General features: G+C 45.1%; 1 protein-coding gene across 3 annotated transcripts in view; it reads right to left on the bottom strand.

Annotated features, from left to right (window-relative positions):
• ASH1L (ASH1 like histone lysine methyltransferase) overlaps window positions 1–25,136 on the bottom strand; it is a 180,968-nt gene that overhangs the window by 103,745 nt on the left and 52,087 nt on the right. For all 3 annotated transcript variants that reach the window (XM_059413755.1, XM_059413757.1, XM_059413756.1), the window contains one exon: window positions 5,376–9,945. In XM_059413755.1, the coding sequence (XP_059269738.1) occupies window positions 5,376–9,945 (4,570 nt within the window). The remainder of the gene's footprint in view (window positions 1–5,375; window positions 9,946–25,136) is intronic.

The raw sequence follows: 25,136 nt of genomic DNA, 5'->3' as shown, positions 1-25,136 counted from the left end.
CCGTTAAACTCCTCGGTATCTTAGATAAACAGAGGTTTTAAGATCCGTCTCCTGCCTGTCTTTCCAGCCTCCCCTCCCGCGTCCCACAGCGGACTGCTTACACTTACCTAAGCGCACTAGCACTATCAGATCTCCGAGACCCTGAAAAGCCAAACAGGCAAGGCAAGTGTCCACCCTTTATTCTTTGCACACTAAACTCAACACACCTTTCTAGCTCTTCCTGAGTCCCTCTCTTCTCAGTCCCCAAAATATGCTGTGAATACCTCCATTTTAAGGAGTTATCAGGAATTGTTTTTTAAGATTTTAAGTAATCTGTACACCTAATATGGGGCTCGAACTCACAACCTGGAGATTAAAAGTCATAGGCTCAACTGACTGGGGTAGCCAGCTGCCTCTGGGGCTATCGATAATTATCTGTATACACGTCTATGTCCTCTGCTGAACTGTAAATTCCTGATGGCAGGAAATTACATTTTATTCATGCACTCCCTGCTCCTGGCAAACATCAGATACTAACTATGAATGGGCAGGGTAGGGGGCGGTGGTTGGAAACGCCCTGGTGGCTCAGTCAGTTAAGCATCTGTCCTGGGCTCAGGTCATGATCTCAGGGTCCTGGGATAGAGACCCACGCCAGGCTCTCCACTCAGCAGATAGCCTACTTCTCCCTCTGCCCCTCCCCCTCTTGTGGTCTCTCTCTCTCTCTCTCTTTCTCAAATAAAAACTAAAACTAAAACAAAAAATTAAGACACCTTTCTATCCACTTATCAAAAGAGTGATTGTGAAGGAGATAGAGAGGCTTCAAGATACAAGCTAACAGAAGAATTCAGACTTTTGATATAATAAAGAATTTATCTGTTCTTTTTCTCAGATTCCTGGCAAAGAGCTTCAAAACCCCTTGGAATTTCCTGAGCGACAGAAGTGTCTTTGTTACGCCAAAGAAGGGACTTTAGGTGGGCCCCAAGATCCCCTCACTGATGGGGCGGCTCACTAGAAAGACCAATCGCAGGAGTAAGGGACTGAGATTTTGGGCCAGCCCAATCTACAGTGAGTGGAGGGGGCGAGTGACGGGGTTCCATTATACAGCCAGTGATTTAATCAACCATGTGGGTGCAGTTAAGCCCAACCAAAACTCTAGCCCCGCAGGCCCAGTGTTGCACCTTAATTGGTGAACCCGGTGCTGTGCCAGGAGGCTGACACACCCAGATGCCACAAAAAGAGGGCACAGTAGTGGACTGTCTCCTTCTCCACTCCAGACGTGGCCCCATGAATCTCAATTCCTGACCTGCATCCTTTGTAACAAAACTGTAACCCTACATACAGTGGTTTCACTAAGTTCTGAGTCGTTCTACAAAGTATCAAAGCTAAGAGCCTGTGGGGACTCCAAATCCGTAGCAGGACAGACAAGAGTGTGGGTGGACAGGGGCATGGAGACTTGTCCCGCACAGTAGAGGGGCTGAGTCTGTGGAGGACTCCAGTCATGACAGAAAATTCGTGTCAGAACAGTGACTTCAGAGAGATCTTAATGGTTTTGTTATTTTTTAAAGGGGAGGAAGACAAGTTCTTATTCTTTTTTTATTTTTTTGACACAGATTGAAAGGGAGAGATCACAGGTAGGCAGAGAGGCAGGCAGAGAGAGAGAGAAGGAAGCAGGCTCCCCGCTGAGCAGAGCCCAACGTGGGGCTCCATCCCAGGACCCTGAGATCATGACCTGAGCCGAAGGCAGAGGCTTAACCCACTGAGCCACCCAGGCGCCCCACAAGTTCTTCTTCTTAAAGTAGGCATGTTCCCGAATCAGGTCGCCTCGTCTCTCGCGGACCCGGACGCCAGGCCGCATTTGTCCTCCCAAGCCCACGTCCTGTAAGCGGTCTCTCGGGCGGCTCTAACGTTTACACAGACAACGCACTTGACCACCTCGACCGTCCTCTCGCTCACCTTCGGCGCATCCCCCACCTCTTATACGCTCCTTTTCACAACCCTTAGAGGCCGCAAACTAAAATGTTCCGTAGAGACAGATGCCCTGCTTGAACACATGACCCAGGCCAGGTGCAGCACACGACAGGAAACTGGGGACTGACGGCAGCTGAAGAATGCATATCCCAACCAAGGTGGTGGCGGGGCTGGGGGGACTGCTCCCGCCAAGGGACACACAGCCACGGATGTCATCCCGGAAATGTGGATTGACTGTTGACAGATGTTCTGACTTTTCTTCGGAAGAACAGCAGACTTCTGAACTCCTATATGAAATCTCCAGATTTTTACACTTAAGCAATACATTTTTTAAAAACAGAAGAGATCACGAACGGTCGCAGATAAACCAGAGGCTGATGGCTGTCAGTTACTACCTTCAGAACTGCAGGTCCTCGGGGCTGCCCCAGGCCCCCTTCTCCTCTGCACGCCGTCCTGACAGGAACCGTCCATCACACGATGGCGGACACACAGACGGTTCATAAATGTGTCACCTGCTTTTGCTTCTACAGTACAGGGGACTGGCTCACACATGACCGTAAAGAGAACACCAGGATGATATGGAAACTGCGCGAGGCCACGCATGATTTTTCAAAGCACATGAATGTTCTGAAGCACCAAGTTCTCTCACCAAGGGAGAGAATACATTCACACAAATGAAACGGGGAAAACCATCCCATGTTCCTCTTCTCGGCTCCAACTGGCCAGAGCCTGGTCGACAAGTGCCTATCCTGTGGGTTCCCCGACCTCCGTGCAGAACAGCCAAACAGGACAACGGGGCAGAACCAGCTCTACATGGCACCATTCATCTGCCCCACACAGTGTGGGGACCTGCCTGGGCGGCTTCAACCCTTCTAGAGTCCCTTCGATCAAGTTACCTTTTCCTTTTCCAAAAAGTGTTAAAGCCTATGCTTACCGGAGTATTTCTTTATTTATTAAACAACTTAACTTGTCTTCTTAACTGCTGCTGGCATTTTCTAGTACGGTTTTTCTTGGTGCTCTGGTTACAGAGTCGCATACTTCTGGTGAATCTGCTCCCGGCTTTATCTTTTCCAGAAGCCCTTTTGTTTTCAGTGAATGATACTGACAGTTTCCCAAAAGCTCATAGTGGAATGCTCCGATCTCCAGCCAAAACCTCTTTATTGAGCTCCAGAACTAGATCTCCAACTGCCTGCTCAGTACCTCCACGTGAATGTTCTAAAGGCATCCCAAAGCTGACAGAGATTAAAAGAGCAAACTGCTCTCCTGAAATGTCCGCTTCCTCCGGCTGGCGCCAGACTCTCCAATGTGCCAGCACCGGATGGCCAGCACGCTCGCTTAAGTGCCACCGTTTCCTCCAGACGGACCCCCATGCCACCAACAAACTGGTCCCCCTGTAGCTATTTTTCCCCACTACAGTTCAGTGTTCACACATGAGCCAGAATGATCTTCTGAAAACACAAATCTAAAATCAACATCCCTCTGTCCCTTGCCTGGACCTAGCATAAGACCTCAACTCTCTGGACACGGTCTGCTGTCTTTACTCACAACTCTGGCACCGTGCTTTGTGTCCCTCCGGCCACAGGTGACCTGCCGCAGAGTCTAACTCCAAGCTCTTCGTCTAGGACTTCAAATGTGCTCTTTACTCAAACCCCAGCTTGGGAAGCCAGTGGCTTCTCGTCCTTCAACATTTTGTCCTGAAGCCATAACTAGTAACTTTATCTAATTACGTGTCCCCCTCCCCTAATGATCCGTGCCCACACTGCTATAGGAACTTGACGGCGTGTTCCCATCATGCCTTCATCCAGGTGCCGGCTGCGCTCCTGGGGGTCCTCCCTCGCTAGGGCGAAGCGCTCATGAGGCCGCCGTCCTGTCTTTACTAGATGCCAGTGACTAGAGGAACACCACAGGCCTCAGCCTTTAGTAAACAAGGGAAGGAGTGGGTGAGTGAGTGAAGGCTGAAGTGCAGCGGCATCTCCCTGCCGGCCGCCGCTCCTCCCCCGGGGAACGAACAGCCTGGAGTCACTTTCTCAGGGGTGGTTTGCAGGGTTAGGCCCTGGTTCCAAACGCTCATGGACCCTGTTCTTTTTCTTTCTTTCCTTTTTAATACCCCCTTATCAATTTTTAATGACATTTAATGTGTAAATGTTTTTATCACCCCCCCCCCCCCATCGTAAGGTGCATGAAAACGATGCACTCGCCTGCCTGCTCCCTACGGTGTCGGTCGGGCCGCAAAGGAGAAAGCCTGGCAGACAGACACCAGTAACGGCTGCTGATTAATTACTTATCAAGTATTTGCTGAATGAATCTAATTATAAGTTTAGGAATTTTTTTTCTTTATTGCATTGTTAAAAACTAAAGAATGCTCAAGTGTCTCAACCAAAATGGCTTTCAGTTCTCAAAAGTTCATGAATAATGAACATCAGGAGCAAAAACTTCTGAGGGTTTGTCGTTTCCTCTCACGCAGGAGCTTTCCGCCTCTAGGGGACGAACACCACCAACTAACATGTGTGCGCTTCCTATGGGCAAACTCCTTCCCTGCACACTGTGATCTCATTACTTGGCCTGATTGCCTTATTACCATTTCACAGGAACGGATCCAGAGGCTTAGAGAATTTAGAAAATCTGATGAAGTGTATGATTTTCTCCAGAGAAGCACACACAAGCTACATACACTCATTTTATTGATAACGAGAGAGGCTCTACGGACTCCCTAGGGTTAAGTTACAAGCCCCCAAGGCTGAGATCTCTGATAAAGCAGGGTCAGGCAATGTTTCCTGCATCTCGCTTTCTATCTTTGTTTCAATTTTTTTTTCCAATTCTTCAGACACTTTGCAGATGTTACAAATGTATTTATTATCTAGATTTGCTTCATGTCATTTTTGTATGCAAATGAAGCAGCTTTTATGAAGATTCCTAGAGAGAACTCTGCAGAATGATGTCCCTCTGAACACTGTCACCTTTTGTGAAGCTGGTGATTCTGAACGCCTAGATTTTTGTTATGAGGCACATAGGGTCACCAACTTTCCTTCCTATAACATAACATCACTTGTGATGATTAGATTAGCATGTGTCTTGAAAGTCCTGCACAGCTCCTAACAGATATCTATGAGCCATTTTTCACTGAAGAAACTGTGTGTAATGGTCTTTCTGCATAAGAAAGAATCATTTTTCCTGGTTTCCAAAAGCTGAGCGTTACTTGTTTTTATAATGGTATCTCTTCTCAAAATTCTTGCAAAGACATACCTTACCTTATTTCTCACATCTACTGAAAATGAGAACTTTGAAGACAACATTTCACATTTATTTATAGAAACACAAACCAAAAACCAGGAGCTCTATTAAAGGTCCACATACATGTATCAGGCAACCTGTAGGCAGAATGTCCTTCTTTTCCCATACAAATGACAAGGAAACAATAACCCGCTTACCTGTCATGGTCTGCACTACCCTTTCGCCGGAAGGCAGTGGCTCCTTCCTGTGAGGCCGAGCTAGCGAAGTGTCCTGTGCGGAAAACAGTCCAGGGCTGTCCGTTACTTTCTTCCGGCCACTGGAGTTAGGGTTCGAAACTCTGCAGCTGCCTTGCACTATTGCACTTGTGAAAAGGTTCGTATGTTCATCACTGCTGGCCGGATCAGAGTTGGGAGTGAATCCTCCAAGGGATAAACTTGGAGAACTTTCTGAACAGTCAATCTGTAAAGGCGTCTGGAGTCCCAGGGCCAGTGGGCTAGATTCTGAAGGCTCCCGGTGGACCCACTGCTCTTCTCTATTTATTAAGCTTTTGGAAGGAGAGAGATGGGGGCAGGACATATGACATCGGTGCTTCTCCTTGTGTTTGTATCGCTCTCCAACAGTTTCCTTTCCAAATCGATAGCGCTTCAAAGACTCCAAAACAGACCTGGAAGAGCCCGCGTCCATGGAAACCTGGGGCTGCTCGGAAGAGCGGTGTTCCCTGTGCTTGTGACGGTGCCTGTGCTTGTGCTCGACCATCCACCCGTAGGCCATCTCGGGAGGGACGCTGGGGTAGGTGCTCATGGAAAGGAGGGGCGTCCTGCTGGTTGTGAGGAAGGCCTCCTGTCGAAGCAGCTTGTGTTTCTTCTTATGGTATTTGGTGGGATTGAGCAGTAGGTGGCCGGCATGCATGTAGGAAGGGGGCGGCAGGGGGGTTGTGAAAGAAGGAGAAGGAGGGGGGGGATAGAGCGCGGGCGGGTACCTTCCGTAGTAGCCCAGCCCCAGGGGCGTGGCCGCCAGGGGCGAGGGAGAATACGGCATGCCGTAGGAGGGGTAGAAGCCGGTACTGGAAAGAGGAAAGCTAAGGCTGTGCATGAAGGGCATCTCGGCCATCGCCTCCCTCATCTTGGGAGGCCTCCCTCTCTTCTTTTTCAGATCAGGCTTCCGAATGTAGTGCAAAGGGTCTAAGGGGAAGGAGGGGTGCGCATAGAAACTGTTAAAATTGATTCGAAAAATAGTGGGCAGCAGGTCTCGCGGGATGAAGTGGTGACTTCGGTGGGTGATTCGAATCTCGCTCAGACGACTTATCAGCTCCTCCAGGTCCGCGATGAAGTCTGGGTCCTGTCTGCTTCGGAGCTGGGGGTATTTCTTTTTCCGTTTTCGCTTCTGCCTTTTCATCTTGTCGTAGCTGAGGTAATCGTGGTTCCTGCGCTTGCACTTATGCTTGTGTTTTTCTTTCAGGCCGCTCAGGACTGTGGAGGTTTCGGGGGGAATCAGAGACACGTGTTCAAAAGAATGCCTCCTCTTCTTCTGCCCACAGAACTTCTCCGCTCTGTCTGACGTGCTGTTATTATCTGTCCCGATGCCACTGTCGCTGGGGATGGTCTCATCGCTATGAGACTCGCTGATGGGAGAAGGAGTTGCTTCCTTCAGGGAGGTGAGCTCACTCAAGTGCGAGGGAGAATTGGGCAACAGAGTCGGGGGAGAGAGTCGCCTCCTCCCCTTGGCGGCCTTCTTCATGGCCAGAGTCTGAATCATGCTGCCCCGGCTGGAGTGTAAATGCAAGTAGGGCGCCGAGCTGGGCTCCACGAAGCCCGCGTCGCTGCTCACGGGGCTCTGGCCGCCGCTGGTCCCGGAAGACTGAGAGCAGACGGGCGACGGCAGGATCTCAGAACCGCTGGCGGGCGACGGCAGCAGAGGGGGGAGTATCTGTCCCAGCGCGGAACCGGCCGCCTGCTGCGCGGTTTGCTCAAGGACCGCGAGGCTGCTGGGGCTGCCGGAAAGGATGCCATTTAAGACAGTTTTGGGTTTCCGACCCCTTCTCTTCCCTATGTAAATGGTTCCTTTCTTGCTGACATTTATCTGCTGGCCCAACTTAGAGCCGAAGGTGGCGGCGAGACTCGACACTGTGTTATGGAGCTTGGATTGCACTTTCCCCTTATTACTGGATTCTACGGAGCTTGAAAGGATCTGATTTAACAGTTTCTTCCTCTTCAAAGTCTTCATTTTATTTATTTTGCGGATAATTGTTTTCATTAACTGTCCATTGTTTCTCTTGGTAATTTTTTTATCTGGCTCCATCTCAAGGTCACTCATGCTGCAGACGGCGGGCCTGTGACTGTCATCCAGATCGTCTGGGTCCTGAAGCTGGTCCTCACTCTCAAAGAAGTCACTGCCGCTTCGATGGTTGTCACTTTCCGACTCCAGCTTGCTGGGACTCTCAGTGGCAACGAACGGGGCCACGGAGAGAACAGGAGGCTTCATCTTGACCGGTGACCTCATCTGCCTCTTAGGTCGGCCTCGTTTTTTCGGAAAAGGAGACACAGAAAGACTTTGTTTGAAGGAAGGAATTTCAATTTCGGGCTGCAAAATTGGGGGTTCCTGTTCTTCCTTAGACTGCAGAGAGAGAACTTTGGAGGCAGGGATTTTCAAAGTCCTCTTAGGAGGGCCTTCCAGCTGCGGCATCTCCTTCACTTTAGGTCGTCCTCTTTTGGGCTTATAGATACCGGACAGGAGGTCACTAGAGACGCACATGCTGGAGGGCAGCTTGTGAGCAGCGAAAGCCTTGGGCGATGTCTTTTCACTCTCAGCTAGGAGAGCGAGAGATGGCGCTGCGGACTTGCTCAACTTTGGCAACCGACGTTTGAGGAAGTCATGGTCGACAAATGAAGACGGGCCGATGTTCTTCATGAACTTGGCCGGCTCGGCATTACCGCCGGATAGTGAACTGCATGAAACGTTTTTGAAAAGCTCTGATCTTTCTAATTCTAGCCCTTTTGGAGACCGGCATGTGCTTCTTGCCACCACTTTAGTCCACCGAGGTTTTCTCCCTTTCCTTTTCTTTAGCGGTTTGGACTGCAAGCTGGAGCTCAGGCTTTCGGCAGCCTGGCAGTGCCTGTCAGACGCGCTCACCGCCCCGAGCTTCAGAAAGGGCTTGTTACTGAACAGACTAGTGAAGTTAACAACGGAGGGCGTGATGGCATGAATACTGGACTCCGAAGTCAAAGGTGGCTTTTTTCCCAGGGAAGAGCTTATTCTTGGAATATCTATGTGTGTGGCTTTTGAATCAGCTAGCTCTTTATCAATTCCTTTACATTCCATGTTCACGCTGTGACCCACAGACCTGTGCCCGACGTTCAGGTGGGCACTTTCTGTAGGAAACTGCTTCTTGCCAGCAGATCCGGAAATGTCCTCCAGCAATTCCGTGGGAGGACTTAGAAGTAACGGATGAGGGGCCAACTGTGAAGACGTTTCAGGGGGACTTCTGGCTAAGGGGTTAACCGATGAAGTAGGTGACGGGGAAGGGAGGCTGCCCTCCCCCGCCGCGCTGAAAGGGGACTTTGCTGTGGACACGTCAGAAGCAGCTCCCGCCTGGAAGTCTGGAGAAGTGCAGTACACGGGAGCTTGCTTTTCGTGCTTCGAGGTTTCGTATGGCCCCCGGTCACTGGCTGAGAAACTGTCCTGCTGAATGCATGTTCCCTCACTAAACATTTCCTTCTCCAAATTAATGATTTCTTTTCGAACTGAGAACTTCTCCAATATGCTTTCTTTACTCTGCCGTATAACATTCTTCTCAAAAGTTTTGCTGGTGGTACCATCTTTCAGGGATTCCGGAATTCCCTGGCTTTCGTGACTACTGACGTTTGTACTACAAGAAGCCTTAAGTGGTTCCTGAGTGGGGAGCAGTGCTTCGGCCTTAAGGTTTATGGCGTCCTGACTGACCAGTCCCGCCACAGAACAAGTCACCAGTTTCCTTCCCACGTCCTTAGTCACCAATCCCATTGCAGAACTGGCTACGATCTTCTTCGCACAGTCCTTGGCCACCAGGCCGACGGTGGAACTTAACTTCTTGCCCAAGTCTTTATTAACCAGTCCGACCACAGTGCCGAGTCCTAATTTCTTTCCAGATTCCTTATTCACTAAACCTGGAACAATACCAATCCCTAGCTTCTTTCCTGAATCCTTGCTCAGCAGCCCTACTGTAGCGACAGTCCCTGGCTTCCGGCCCAGGTCTTTATTAATGAACACGGCCGCACTGCCGGCCCCGAGTCTTCTCACGGAGTCCTTGTCGACCAATCCTACCGCTGCGCTCAACACCGGCTTTTTCCCAGGATCTTTAGTTACCAATCCAACTGCTGTGCTGATAGCTGGTTTTTTTATTAAGTCCTTATGTATTATTCCCGCTACAGAGCCAACGCCTGCTTTCCTGATCAAATCCTTGCTAACCAAGCCCGCAGCAGTGCCAGTTCCTAACTTCTTCGGTTTAGTCTTGGAAGACTTAGAGGGAGGACAAGTTGCAATGAGCTGTGCCAACTTCTCTGTTACACTCGTTCCTCCATTAAGTACTGCTCTGTCCTTTAAATCAGGATCCCGGCTACCAACAAGAGTCGAGGATGCTGCGTTAATGTAATCTGTCATTTCTGAGTGCACCGGAGAAAGCTTCTTGGACAGAGGACTGTGTGCTCCCTGTGAATGAAGACGCACGCTCTCTTCAGACTGGCATTCAACGGCTGCGACATCACCTGTTTTCTTGTACAACTTGGAAGGGTCCTAAAATTTGAACAAGAAAAAGGTTTCAGAGAGAATAAACCTATCACTTCAGGTCAGCATTACAAGTGAACAAACCGACTGATCACATATCAGATCAAAGGTAGGCAATCGCGCTGTTTTTTTTTGTTTTTTTGTTTTTTTTTAAAGATTTTATTTATTTATTTGACAGAGAGAAATCATAAGTAGATGGAGAGGCAGGCAGAGAGAGAGAGAGGAGGAAGCAGGCTCCCTGCCAAGCAGAGAGCCCGATGCGGGACTCGATCCCAGGACCCTGAGATCATGACCTGAGCCGAAGGCAGCGGCTCAACCCACTGAGCCACCCAGGCGCCCCGAATCGCGCTATTTGAAAAAAGCCTGGCGGGTGTTACACTGTGCCACAGGAAGAGAGTTCCTCTGCTGCTGTCAGAGGCCAGCAAAGTGTTCTATCTTTGCTGAATTCCAACCTTCCATACAAACCTATATATATTACTCAGCATTTAGAGAAACCCCTATTATTTTCTGACATTGTTCTAAAAAGGCAGATTACCAGTCTACTCTTACTTTTCTTTAAACTGAGTAAACAGACATTAGCCTACAAATGCACTGTTTTTGAAAAGAGAAGTACTGTTGGTCACAATATCCCATGCTCCTTTTGTTAAAATAATTGCTCACAGCCTACCTCCTTCATCGTCTTCCAAGTTCCCTAACTAGTGCCGTATGACCCCCCCCCCCCCCCCCCCCCCCCCCCCCCCCCCCCCCCCCCCCCCCCCACTGCCATTCCTTCAGCTCACGCTCGCTCACGGTTCTGAATGGTCACTCCAGGTCCCTCTTCAGTGACAGGAGTAAAAAGGACAATGAAATACATTCGTACTTTCTTTTTTTTTTTTTTTTTCTAAGAAGATTTTATTTATTGGACAGAGATCACAAGTAGGCAGAGAGGCAGGCAGAGAGAGAGGGGGAAGCAGGCTCCCCATTGAGCAGAGAGCCGGATGCGGGGCTCGATCCCAGGACCCTGGGATCATGATGGGAGCTGAAGGCAGAGGCTTTAACCCACTGAGCCACCCAGGCACCCCACATTTGTACTTTCTTTAGAATATAGTTTTATATGACATTTTAGGGCTAGAAATAACTTTAAGTCATTAAAATAAATTGCTATCCAGTTCATGAATCCTCACCGTACACTTTAGAGGCAAATTCATGACTTCACACACCCATCTGTTTTACTTTTGGATAAAGTAAAGAATTGTCTTCTGGGGCGCCTGGGTGGCTCAGCTGGCTAAGGGTCTGCCTTCCGCTGGAGCCATGACCTGGGACTGAACCCTGCATCAGGCTCCTCGTTCAGGGGGAGCCAGCTTCTCCCTCTCCCTCTGCCTACTGCTTCCTCTGCTCATGCTCTCCCCTTCTCTTGCTCTGTCAAATAAATACATTAAATCTTAAAAAAAAAAGTTATCTTCTTTCCAATTCCTCTTTTTTCCTTCAGAATAGGTTTTTTTTTAAACAACTGAAGTATGATTGACAGAACGAGTTCTTTTTAGCCATGAAAGAGCAAATAAAGACTTGAGCAAATGGAGAAACATACTGCGTTCATGAAAAGACAACATAGATGACAATTTGTCCCTCAACAAATTTATAAATTTAATACTATCCCAATAAGAATAATACCAAGATTTCTTTCAGGAATAAGAAAAATGATCACATTGGTTGGAAAAATAGGCAAGCAGGAATAGCAAGATCTAAAAAGAAGCCAAGCGAGGGCGCCCGAGAGGCTGAGCTGGCTCAGTGTCTGCCCTTCGATACCGGCTCAGATTGTGACTTCAGAGCGGTACAGAGCCCAGCATCCGTGTAGCCTACTCAAGACGCTCTCTCCCTCTGCCCCCCCAACCCAAACATGAAAAGAAGAAAAGCAAGGGGATAACTATACCAAATATTAAAGTATTTTTTTAAAGATTTTATTTATTTGACAGAGAGAGAGATCACAAGTAGGCAGAGAGGCAGGCAGAGAGAGAGGAGGAAGCAGGCTCCCCGTTGAGCAGAGAGCCCGATGCAGGGCTCCATCCCAGGACCCTGAGATCATGACCTATGCTGACGGCACAGGCTTAACCCACTGAGCCCCCCAGGCGCCCCTGTTAAAGTACTTTTTAAAGCTTCTATCATGAAACCAGTATGGCACTGACACATGAAAAGACAGAAGACCCAGTGGAACAGGGCAGAGCAACAAAATACAAATTCAAGTACCCAGACACGAACTCTATGTAACATGGTATGACTCCTATAGCAGGGAGATTGGTAAGAACTGGGAAACTACAACCTACATTAACTAGATCTCTGGAATCCCACTGTGGGATTATTGTTCCAAGACACACAGGCAGAAATATAATGGATACAGAAAGTAATAAAATGTACACTATGTTTTAAGATTTTATCTTAAAAATGTGGTTTGTGAAAAATGTTTTTTTGTTTAAAGTTAGTTAGTTAGTTTATTTACTTATGCTATCTCTATATCCTATGTGGGGCTTGAACTCACAACCCTGAGACCAAGAGTCACATGCTCCCTCTGAATGAGCCAGACAGGTGCCCCGACCACTCTTTTAATAGCAAATCCCTAAAATGATTATCTACAGGCTAGTGGCTGAATAAACCAAAGTGTATCTGCAGAACGGAGCACGATGGAACACAGTGCTGTGATTCCCTTCAAGAATATATTGTTAAACAAGAAAAGCAGGATAGAGGAGTCCGAACATATGCCTGATTATATTAAACATGGGAGAAAAAGAGCAAAGATGAATGAAAATGGTGATGTATGAGGGAGCAAAGAAACCTAGAAGTTAGAGCTCTCTGCATTTGCTTATAGTAATTAGTTTTAAATATTTAAGAAACAAAATTATATCATATAGAAAAATATTCCAAATCTCTAAATATTAAAAACAATGTAAACAAATACATCTACCAAATTAACTACATAGCTACATGGAAGGCAATTATTTTGAATTACCTTTTAAAATATTTATGTATTTATTTTAGAGACAAGAGAAAGAGTGTACAAGCATGAGTAGAGGGAAGGGCAGCGGGACAGAGAGACAAGTAGACTTTTCACTAACTAAGCTCAGAGCCCCACACGAGGTTCAATCCCACAACCCTGAGATTATAAAAGCACTTCGTTACAGTAGATTTCAAATTAAAAAGTAGAGTGGTTGGGACACCTGGGTGGCTCAGTTGGTTGGACGACTGCCTTCGGCTCAGGTCATGATCCTGGAGTCCCGGGATCGAGTCCCGCATCGGGCTCCCGGCTCCATGGGGAGTCTGCTTCTCTCTCTGACCTTCTCCTCGCTCATGCTCGCTCTCACTGTCTCTCTCTCAAGTAAATAAATAAAATCTTTAAAAAAAAAAAAAAGAAAAGAAAAAAGAAAAGTAGAGTGGCTAGTACAAGTGAAGAGATACACGTCCAGCACCGGGATCACCTTGTACATTTCCGATCTGGTACTTGGAAACACTCTGTTCCATAAGGAACTCTGGTTCATTTTAATGGGAAATAGCACAAAGAGACCACAGTCTTGAGTGTTAGAGGTGTTCACTGCTACTGGAATTTCACTGTTTATAGGCCATTTGAACAAAATAGGGGTCTTCCTAAGAGTAAAGTAAGATCTGCTTTTCTGTAACTTGCATTCACTGATCTGAGTCTTTCCTTCCCAAACTATATACAGTAAGTCTAACTGCTCTAGTTCCCAAAGTTTTTCACCCATCTGATCTCGGTCAGCATATTCAACCTGCCCCTGAGCAGTCTCACATCTCTTCTGGCCATTTCCTGAAGGCTGAGTTTGTTTCTCAATACTCTTTACATTGTGGAAACTACGGCAGAACATACCACCACCAACAGCTGATAAAATCAGAATTAAGGGAATGTAATCACTGGTTTTGGATTAGACTCCTAGTTTTGCTCAAGAGGAAACAGACTTCTCTGACAGTCTCCTGTACAACTTATGTTAAACTTGTAATTAAAGAAGCCTCTTACATTTTCCCCCCATTCTATTAAGAATCAATATACTCATTCTGTACTTTCACAGTTACTTTTCAAAACTTAAAAATAAAGAGGTTTCATTATTCTTAGTATTTTAAAATACATTTGTATCTGAAAACTGCAGCATTTCCAATTTTATAACTGACCTAAATCTGTCTTGTATAAACTATGTGCAATAACATGGATAAGCTTATTAACAGTAGTGAAGGAAGGAAGCCACTATGTACTATACAGTCCCACTCAAATCAGGTTCACAAACAGCATCACTAGTTACACTATTACAAGTCAGGAAAACGGTCTCCCCCAGTATGAGGTAGTAAGGTATGTCCTAGGAGTAAAAGAGAAGGAGCACGAGGAGGGCTTAATGGGTGCTGGCAGTTACTCTCTTTTAACCTGAATAATGGCTAAATGGGGTGTCTGGGTTTGTGAAGATTCACTGAGCTGTCACACTTATGAATTAAATGTAGTTATACTTCGATAAATTTTTTTTTAAAGATTTTATTTATTCACTTCACAGAGAGAGATCACAAGGAGGCAGAGAGGCAGGCAGAGAGAGAGGAGGAAGCAGGCTCCCTGCTGAGCAGAGAGCCCGATGCGGGGCTCAATCCCAGGACCCTGGGATCATGACCTGAGCTAAAGGCAGAGGCTTAACCCACTGAGCCACCCAGGTGCCCCACTTACAAGTTTTTTTTTTTTGTTTTTGTTTTTTTTAATTCTGCCTAAATATAGAGATATATACAGCTCCCATAAGCTGCTGTAGGACTGGAATTGAAGCTGGATTTTCATCTCTGTCCAAAATATATATATGTATTTACATATATAAGATCTATGTATATCTAAGATATCTATATATATCTACTCATATATAAATGTATATTATACATTTAATATGTATGTATATACATATATATATATGTATGTGTGTGTGTGTATATATATCCAATTAACGAAGATCAGCCTAAGGCAGGATCCCACAGTAAATGGTCAATGATTACAGAGAAGAATAAATTCAGGGCAAACAAACTAAAAGAATTTGCCATCACCAAAACCCCTACAAGAAATACTGAAAGGAATACTTTAAGTAAAGAGAGAGTCCAAAAGCAAAACAGACCAGCAAGAAACAGAGACAATATACAGAAAAAGTCACCTTACAGGCAATACATTGGCACTAAATTAATATCTTCCAATAGTTACCCTGAATGTAAATGGGTTAAATGTCCCAATCAAAAGAGACAGGGTATCAGACTGGATTTAAAAAAAGCAAGACTTGGGACGCCTGGGTGGCTCAGTTGGTTGGACGACTGCCTTCGGCTCAGGTCATGATCCTGGAGTCCGGGGATCGAGTCCCGCATCGGGCTCCCAGCTCCATGGGGAGTCTGCTTCTCTCTCTGACCTTCTCCTCGTTCATGCTCTCTCTCACTGTCTCTCTCTCAAGTAAATAAATAAAATCTTTAAAAAAAAAAAAATAAAAAAAGCAAGACTCATCGATAATGCTGTCCGCAAGAGACTCATTTCATACCTAAAGACAACTCCAGATTTAAACTGAAGGGGTGGAAAATCATTTACCATGCTAATGGACATGCAAAAGAAAGTTGGGGTGCCAATCCTTGTATCAGATAAATTGGATTTTAAACCACAGACTCAATAAGAGATGAGGAAGGACACTCTATCATACTTAAAGGGTCTGTCCAACAAGAAGACCTAACAATAGTAAATATTTATGCTCCTAACATAGGAATAGCCAATTATATAAGCCAATTAATAACAAAATCAAAGAAACACATGCACAATAATAGCATGGGACGGAACACCCCCTCACTGAAATGAACCAATCATCTTTTTTTCTTTTTTAAGATTTTATTTAGTTATCTGAGAGAGAGAGAGAGAGAAAGCATGAGCAGGGGAAGGGGTAGAGGGAGAAGCAGACTCCTTGCTGAGCAGGGAGCCCAATATGGGCCTCGATCCCGGGACTCTGGGATCATGATCTGAACTGAAGGTAGATGCTTCACTGACTGAGCCACCCAGGCGCCCCTGGACCGATCATCTAAGGAAAAAAATTAACAAGGAAATAAGGGCATTAAATGACACACTGGACTAGATGGACATCACTGATATATTCAGAACATTCCACCCAAGCAAGAGAATACACATTCTTCTCTGGTGCACATGGAACATTCTCCAGAATAGATCACATCCTGGGCACAAATCAGGTCTCAACCGGTACCAAAAGACTGGAATCATTCCCTGAATATCTTCAGACCACAAAGCTCTGTAGCTAGAACTCGATCACTAGAGGAAAGTTGGAAAAGAATTCAAATACATGAAGGCTAAAAAGCATCCTACTAAAGAATGAATGGGTCAACCAGGAAATTAAAGAAGAATTTTAAAAATTCATGGAAACAAATGAAAATGAAAACACAACTGTTCAAAATCCCTGGGATGCAGCAAAGGTGGTCCTAGGAGGGAAGGATATAGGAATACAAGTCTTTCTCAAGAAACAAGAAAGATCTCAAATACAGAACCTAACCATACACCCAAAGGAGCTGGAGAAAGAATAGCAAATAAAGCCTAAACCCAGCAGAAGAGAAATAATAAGGATCAGAGCAGAAATAAATGAAATAAAAACCAAAAGAACAACAGAACAGATCAACAAAACTAGGAGATGGTTCTTTGAAAGAATTAATAAGATGATAAACCCCTGGCCAGACTTATCAAAAGGAAAAGAGAAAGGACCCAAATAAATAAAATCATGAATGAAAAAGGGCAGATCACATCCACCACTGAAAAAATGCAAACAATTATAAGAAAGAATTATGAGCAAAAAAAAAAAAAAGGATTATGAGCAACTATATGTCAACAAATAAGACAATCTGGAAGAAATGGATGCGGTTCTGAGACGTATAAACTATCCAAACTGTACCAGGAAGAAATAGAAATCGTGAGCAGACCCATAACCAGCAAGGAAATTGAAGCCGTCATCAAAAATCTCCCAACAGGGGCGCCTGGGTGGCTCAGTGGGTTGGGCCGCTGCCTTCGGCTCGGGTCATGATCTCAGGGTCTTGGGATCGAGCCCCGCATCTGGCTCTCTGCTCAGCGGGGAGCCTGCTTCCTCCTCTCTCTCTCTGCCTGCCTCTCTGCCTGCTTGTCATCTCTCTCTGTCAAATCAATAAATAAAAAAATCTTAAAAACAAAAACAAAAACAAAAACAAAAACTCCCAACAAACAAGAGCCCAGGGACAGACGGCTTTCCCGGGGAATTCTACCAAACACTTAAGGAAGAATTAATACCTATTCTTCAGAAACTGTTCCAAAAAATAGAAATGGAAGAAAAACTCCCAAACTCATTTTATGAGGCCAGCATTATCCTGACCCCCAAAGTAGACAAAGACCCCATCAAAAAGGAGAATTACAGACCAATATCCCCGATGAACATGGATGCAAAAACTCACCAAAATCTAGCCAATAGGATCCAAAAATACATTAAAAGGATTATTCACCACGAATAAGGGGTAGATTTACTCCTGGGCTGCAAGGTTGGTTCAACACTTGCAAATCAATTAATGTGATACAATACACTAATAAAAGAAAGAACAAGAACCATATGATCCTCTCAAAAGATGCTGAAAAAGCATTTGACAAAGTACAGCATCCTTTCTTGATCAAAAAACTCTTCAGAGTGTAGGAACAGAGGATACATACCTCAATATCATCAAAGCCATCTATGAAAAACCCACAGCAAATATCATTCTCAATGGGGAACAACTGAGAGCTTTCCCCCTAAGGTCAGGAGCACAGCAGGGATGTCCATTATCACCACTGCTGTTCAACATAGTACTAGAAGTCCTAGCCTCAGCAATCAGAAAACAAAAAGAAATAAAAGACATCAGAATTGGGAGAGAAGAAGTCAAACTTTCACTCTTTGCAGATGATTTAACACTTTATGTGGAAAACCCAAAAGACTCCAGGCCAAAACTGCTAGAACAGGAATTCAGGATATAAAATCAATGCTCAGAAATCAGTTTCATTTCTATACACCAACAACAAGACAGAATAAAGAGAAATTAAGGAGTCAATTCCACTTAAAATTGCAACCAAAACCAAAAGATACCTAGGAATAAATCTAACCAAAGAGGCAAATATATAAAGTATATTTATATATAAATATATAAAGAAAACTATAAAGTACCTTTGAAAGAAATTGAGGAAGACATAAAGAAATGGAAAAACATTTCATGCTCACAGATTGCAGGAATAAATATTGCTAAGATGTCTATGCTACCTAAAGCAACCTACACATTTAATGCAATTCCTATCAAAATACCATCAATGTTTTTCACAGAAATGGAACAAATAATCCCAGAATTTGTATGGAACCAGTAAAGACCCCGAACAGCCAGAGGAATGTTGAAAAAGAAAAGCAAAGCTGGTGGCATCACAATTCAATAGACTTCGAGCTCTATTACAAAGCTGTAATTATGAACACAGTATGGTACTAAAAACAGACACATAGATCAATGAAACAGAACAGAGCACTCAGAAATGGACCCTCAACTCTATGGTCGGCTAATCTTTGACAAAGCAGGAAAGACTATCCAATGGAAAAAAAAGACCGTCTCTTTGAAAATTGGACAGCCACATGCAGAAGAATGAAACTGGAGCATTTCCTTACACCACATACAAACACAGACTCAAAATGATGAAAGACCTCAATGTGAGACAGGAATCCATCAAAATCCGTGAGAACACAGGCAGCAACCTCTTTGACCTCAGCCTCAATAACCTCTTCGACCTCAGCCACAGCCACCTTCTTAGACACACCACCAAAGGCAAGGGAAGCAAGGGGAAGAATGAACTATTGGAACTTGATCAACATACGAAGATTCTGCACAGCAAAGGAAACAGTCAATAAAACCAAAAGACAACTGGCAGAATGGGAGAAGCAATGACATACCAGATAAAGTGCTAGTATCCAAAATCTAAAGAGAACTTACCAAATTTAACACCCAAGAAACAAAATAATCCAATCATGAAATGGGCAGAAGACATGAACAGACATTTCCGCAAAGACATCCAAATGGCCAACAGACTCATGAAAAAGCGCTCCACATCCCTTGACATTAGGTAAATACAAATCAAAACTGTAATGAGATACCACCTCACATCAGTCAGAATAGCTAAAATTAGTAAGTCGGGAAATGACAAATGTTGGCGAGGATGCGGAGAAAGGGGAACCCTCCTACACTGCTGCTGGGAATGCAAACTGGTGCAGCCACTCTGGAAAACAGGACAGAGGTTCCTCAAAAAGTTAAAAATAGAGCCACCATACAACCCAGCAACTGCAGTACTGGGCATTTACCCTAAAGATACAAATGTAGAGATCTGAAGGGGCACCCGCGCCCCCCAATGTTTATAGCAGCAATGTCTACAATAGCCAAACTACGGAAAGAGTCCAGACGTCCACTGACAGATGAATGGATAATGAAGATGTGATATACATATATGTAATATTCCATTATATAGATAATGGAATATTATGCAGCCACAAAAAAAAAAAAAAGAAATCTTGCCATTTGCAATGACGTGGATGGAACTAGATGGTATTCTGCTAAGTGAAAAAGTCGATCAGAGAAAGACAATGATCATATGATCTCCCTGATCTGAGGAATCTGAGAAACAAGACAGAGGATCATGGGGGAAGGGAGGGAAAAACGAAACAAGAGAAACCAGAGAGGGAGACAAACCATAAGAGGCTCCGAATCTCAGGAAATAAACTGAGGGTTGCTGGAGTGGTGGCGCTGGGAGGGATGCAGTGGCTGGGTGGTGGAAACTGGGGAAGGTACGTGCTATGGTCAGTGCTGTGTATTGTATAAGACTGATGAATCACAGACCTGTACCCCTGAAACAAACATTATATGCTAAAAAAAAAAAAAAAAAAGCTGTATAAACTTTAAAAAAAGGAAGAAAAACAACAAAGACATACATAGATAATTCGGTTTTTCTTCCAAATCATGATATAATATTAGATTAACTGAGACGTCGAGGCGCTGCCAGCCCACGGTCCCCGCCAGTAGGCGACTGACGGGCTCAAACCCAGTCTCACTCCGGTCAGAGCTCTCAACCCTTCCCGCCAACAGAACAGTCTCTCCAGCTCTCCAGCTGCTCCCACGGCGGGCGCGCCTGCAAAGGTCAAGCCCTCCTGAAGACAACAATCTTCACCACATTTTCCATGAATTGTTTTTTTCTTTTTAAATTATTGATCTACTTTAGATTGTGAAAATAATCTGTGAGTAGGTCAGCTTTTTATCTCAAAAGGAGTTTTTCCATTACTCACTTCATGTTCCTTTACTTGAAATACATTCAGCATCTAATTTACTCATATTTGAATCTTCCTTTAAGCTCTCCATTTTGTGTCACTCACAGTTATGTTTACTACTGAGCCACTAATACAACAGACTGATCCTATAACTTCATACCAAGTTTTAATACTTGGAAAGACTGATTTTTCTTTGTACTCCTGCAGAAATTCCTTGGCTATTTTATTTATAACATTATTGAGGTATAATTCAGTTATACCTAAAATTTCCTCTTTTAAAGCACAAATTCAATGGTTTTTAGTATATTCACAGACTTGTATATCCCAAACCACTACCTTTAGAACATCTGTATAAGGACTCCTGATTAGTTCTGCATTAGGTAAACTTCCAGGTGGCCTTGAGATGCATTTGAAATTTCAAGAATGTCCAAATGACTTTAATTTTGTATATTACAGTAGGGGGAAAAAATCTAAACACCAACATTAATACCATAATAATGAATCGAATTAATTTAGTAAAACTTTCTGGTGTTACCAGATATTTATAATTTTATTCAAAATAGACCCCAAACAGTTGCTCTCAAGTTTAGTTCTAAATATTTCACAAATAACATTGCTTTCATGAATAAATTTGGTTTGTTTGTTTTTTCTTTTTAATATTTTATCTATTTACTTATTTGACACAGAGACAGATCACAAGTAGGCAGAGAGGCAAGCAGAGAGAGGGGGGAAGCAGGCTTCCCACTGAGCAGAGCCCAATGTGGGGCTTGATCCCAGGACCCTGGGATCATGACCTGAGCCAAAGGCAGAGGCTTAACCCACTGAGGCACCCAGGTGCCCCTCATGAATCAATTTTTTGTTAGATTTTCTTTTCTTTCTTTTTTGTTTTAAAGATTTTATTTATTTATTTGACAGACAAAGATGACGGGTAGGCAGAGAGAGAGAGGAGCAAGCAGGCTCCCCAATGAGGAGAGAGCCCGATGTGGGGCTTGATCCCAGGACCCTGAGATCATGACCTGAGCTGAAGGCAGAGGCTTTAACCCACTGAGCCACCCAGGCGCCCCTGTTAGATTTTCTAACTCTACACTGATGATAGTCACGAACACTGATTTTACTTACTTTACAGTCTTGAATTCTTGCTTAATCAAGAACTTATTTTTTCAGAAAGTAGTAAGTACCTACTGTTTAAGCACAAAGAACAACAGCAGTGACAAAATCCCTTTTACCATGGAGCATTCACTCTAATACGCCAACAGGGTAGAGACAGTACAAAGGTGAGTCAACTATTGCACATCTCGAAAGCGAGACGTGCTACGCACAAGCTGCAGAGTGTGGGAGAGGAGGAGAAACTATGGCTGGAGCGCATTCACAGTGTTAACAAAGGTTGTTAGGGACGTCCTGACTGAGAAGACCACATCGGCACAGAAACCCAACGCAAAGGAGGTGAAGGAGGAATGTACAGACACCTGAGAAAAGAATATTATCCCAAAGAAGAAACAGTGAGAGCAAAGGCCCCGAGGCAAGACCTCCTCTGGTGTAATCAAGGAAGTGAGGCCGGGCAGGAGCTAGAGAGGCAGACTGGACACATTTTTGTTAGTCCAAAAGATGGGAAGCCATTGGAAGGTTTTATGCAAAGAGGTATGTGACCTGATTCTTCTTTCAACAAATATACATGGAGTTCCTACTCAGCATTGGAGATATAGCAAAGAATAAACACAAAAATTCCTCTGAAAGGCAGAGTGGGGGGCTGTGGGGGGTAGGGAGGGGAAGGGAGGGGGAAAAAATGAACCAAGATGGGACCTGGGAGGGAGACGAACCATAAGAGACTCTTAACCTCGGGAAACCAACTGGGGGTTGCTGGAGACGAGGGAGGTGGGAGCGAATGCGGGGTGACGGACATTGGGGAGGGTGTGTGCTATGGTGAGTGCTGAGAAATGTGTACGACTGGTGATCCACAGACCTGTACCCCTGGGGAAAATAATACATTATATGTTAATAAAAATAATTCCTGCTTGGGACACCTGGGTGGCTCAGTGGTTAAGCCGCTGCCTTCGGCTCAGATCATGATTCCAGGGTCCTGGGATCGAGTCCCGCAGTGGGCTCCTTGCTCGGCAGGGAGCCTGCTTCTCTCTCCACCTCTGCTTGTGCGCTTGCATGCCCGCTCGCTCGCTCTCTCTCACAAATAAATAAATAAATAAAATCTTAAAAAAAAAAAATTCCTGCTTTTGCATGGCTTGTATTTTAATAGACGAAAAAGACAATAAGGAAAACCACAGATCTGGATACCTGGCTGGCTCTGTCGGTTAAGTGTCTGCCTTGGGCTCCGGCCATGATCCTGGGGTCCTGGGAGAGAGCCAGATATTGGGCTCCCTGCTCAGCAAGAAGTCTGCTTCTCTCTCTGCCCCACGCCCACGCCCAACTTGTGCTCTGTTTTGGACATGGTGTGACTGAAAAGCCTTCTGAACATCAAACAGAGAAGTGTGAGCGTGAAGTTTCAAAATCTCAAAGACAACAGCACACAGACATTTAAAGCCTTGAGGCTGGCTGACACAGCCGAGGGAGGGGATGGAAAGGCAGAGAGGAGGACTCCAACAAACACGGGGGCAGGGCCACATCATGGAATAAGGAAGAGCCAGCAAAGACTAAGGAGCCAGAAGGTAATAACGGGGAGGTGGGGTGAGGAACCCATCTTTGTAAGAGCCAACTGCCAACCGCTGCTGACCGAGCAAACAGAACCAAGGGCATGGGTGGATCAGCGGGAGGTGGCACGGGGGGGGGGGGGGGGGGGGAGGTTGCCAGGAACCCCGCAACAGCACTCTGTAAAGTGAGAGCAAAAACCCCGTTGGGATGGGCTTTTTAAAAGCTCAAGAGAATCTAAGAAGAAAAATGTAAGACCACGTGAAGAAACACAGGGAAAGAGAGAAATGGGAGTCAGAGCTAGAAGACAATGTAGAATCAAAGAAGCTTTATTGTTTTCAAATGTTAAAAACGACAACTTTCTATTCTCCAAGGAAATACAGCAGAGAGGGATTTCAGGGGGAGCTTAGTCGATTAAGCATCCAACTCCTGGTTTTAGCTCAGGTCATAATCTCAGGGTCAGGAGATCGAGTCCTGAGTTGGGTTCCTCACTGATTGGGGAATCTGATTGGGATTCTCTTCCTTCCCTCTCCTGCTGCCCTTTCCCCACTCTCTCTCTCAAATACAAATAAATAAATCTTCAGGGGGCCCTGGGTGGCTCAGTTGGCTAAGCGTCTTCCTTCAGCTCAGGTCATGATCATGGGGTCCTGAGATCGAGTGTGACGTCGGGCTCCTGGCTCAGAGGGGAGCCTGCTTGTGCTTGTGTGCTCTCTCTCTCTCAAAAAGAAATAAACACAGGGCGCCTAGGTGGCTCAGTGTGTTAAAGCCTCTGCCTTCGGCTCAGGTCATGATCCCAGGGTCCTGGGATCAAGCCCCACATCGGGCTCTCTGCTCAGCAGGGAGAATGCTTCCTCCTCTCTCTCTGCCTACTTGTGATCTCTCTCTGTCAAATAAATAAATAAAAATCTTAAAAAAAAAAAGAAGACTGATTGCTGTTACTGTTCCTTTCAGAAACGTCACTGCTACTCTTATTTTGCCACATAAACGTTACAAGCAACTTATCTAGTACATGTGTGTGCATATATATATATAAAACATATATATATATACACATATATGTAAAAAACTTTAATTTTCATGGTTGAATTTACGAATACCCCGAAGGAATAAAGGGAGGGGCTTGTGCAGATAAATATTTCTACACTGATGTTCACAGCTCTACTATACACAAAGAGCCAAAAGGTGGCAGCCATTCCATCGATGTCCACTGGCAGGTGAATGATAAAGAAATTGTGGCGTATCATACAGTTGTTCAGCCTTAAATGGAAGGAAATTTTGACATATGCTATACAACATGGATGAACCATGACGACATTAAGCTCAAAGGAAATCATAAGCCAGTCGCAGAAAGACACTGTATGGGGTGCCTGGGTGGCTCAGTGGGTGAAGCCGCTGCCTTCGGCTCAGGTCATGATCTCAGGGTCCTGGGATCGAGCCCCACTCTCTCTCTCTCTCTGCCTGCCTCTCGGCCTGCTTGTGATCTCTGTCTGTCAAATAAATAAATAAAATCTTTAAAAAAAAGAAAGAAAGAAAGAAAGACACTGTATGATTCCATTTCTGCAGCACCTGGAGGAGTAAAATTAGAGACCAGAGTAGAAAGCAGTTGCCGTGGACCGCAGGGAAAGGTTTTCACTAATGGAGGACAGAATCTCGGCGGGGGGCGGGGGGGGGGGGGCGAAAATGTTCTGGAGATAGACGGTGACGAAGGCTTCATGGTAATGGGACGTACTTACTGCCACAGAACTGCTTATGCAAAACTGGTTTAAAAGGTCAATCTGACGTTATGCATATTTTACCATATTAACAACTCACAGATGAATTCTGGGAGAACTGACCTCTTCACAATGATCCTACTCAAACACACTTCCACTGGTTCAAGACTCAGCGGCATGTTGCAGCTTTCCTCACACACGTCAAGCCCCGCGCGTTGCTTCTTTCTAGGTGCTACTCACTTCTCATTTATTACTCTACTGGCAATCACCTCACTGAACTCTCCGACAAGCCTTCTCACTGATTCTGATGATCAATGTATGCAGCATCACTTACAAATAACAATAATCTTAATAACTTTTCCTATTTTTATCCTTCTAGTTTCTCCTTTCCAAGTTTATTCCCTCATGTCCCCCAGTAACATTAACACACGACAGAGCCGACCTGCTTCATCTCCACCGCAGCGAGAGCGCTCTGGCTGCTCCTTATCTAGCCCCACACGCGCAAACACAACTCCATGTGCTCATTTACACGTCT

The sequence above is a fragment of the Mustela nigripes genome, chromosome 10 (assembly GCF_022355385.1).
Source record: "Mustela nigripes isolate SB6536 chromosome 10, MUSNIG.SB6536, whole genome shotgun sequence".
In the NCBI taxonomy this organism is placed as follows: Eukaryota; Metazoa; Chordata; class Mammalia; order Carnivora; family Mustelidae; genus Mustela; species Mustela nigripes.
The sequence above is the reverse complement of the archived record's forward strand: the minus strand, read 5'-3'. Positions and strand labels throughout refer to the sequence as shown.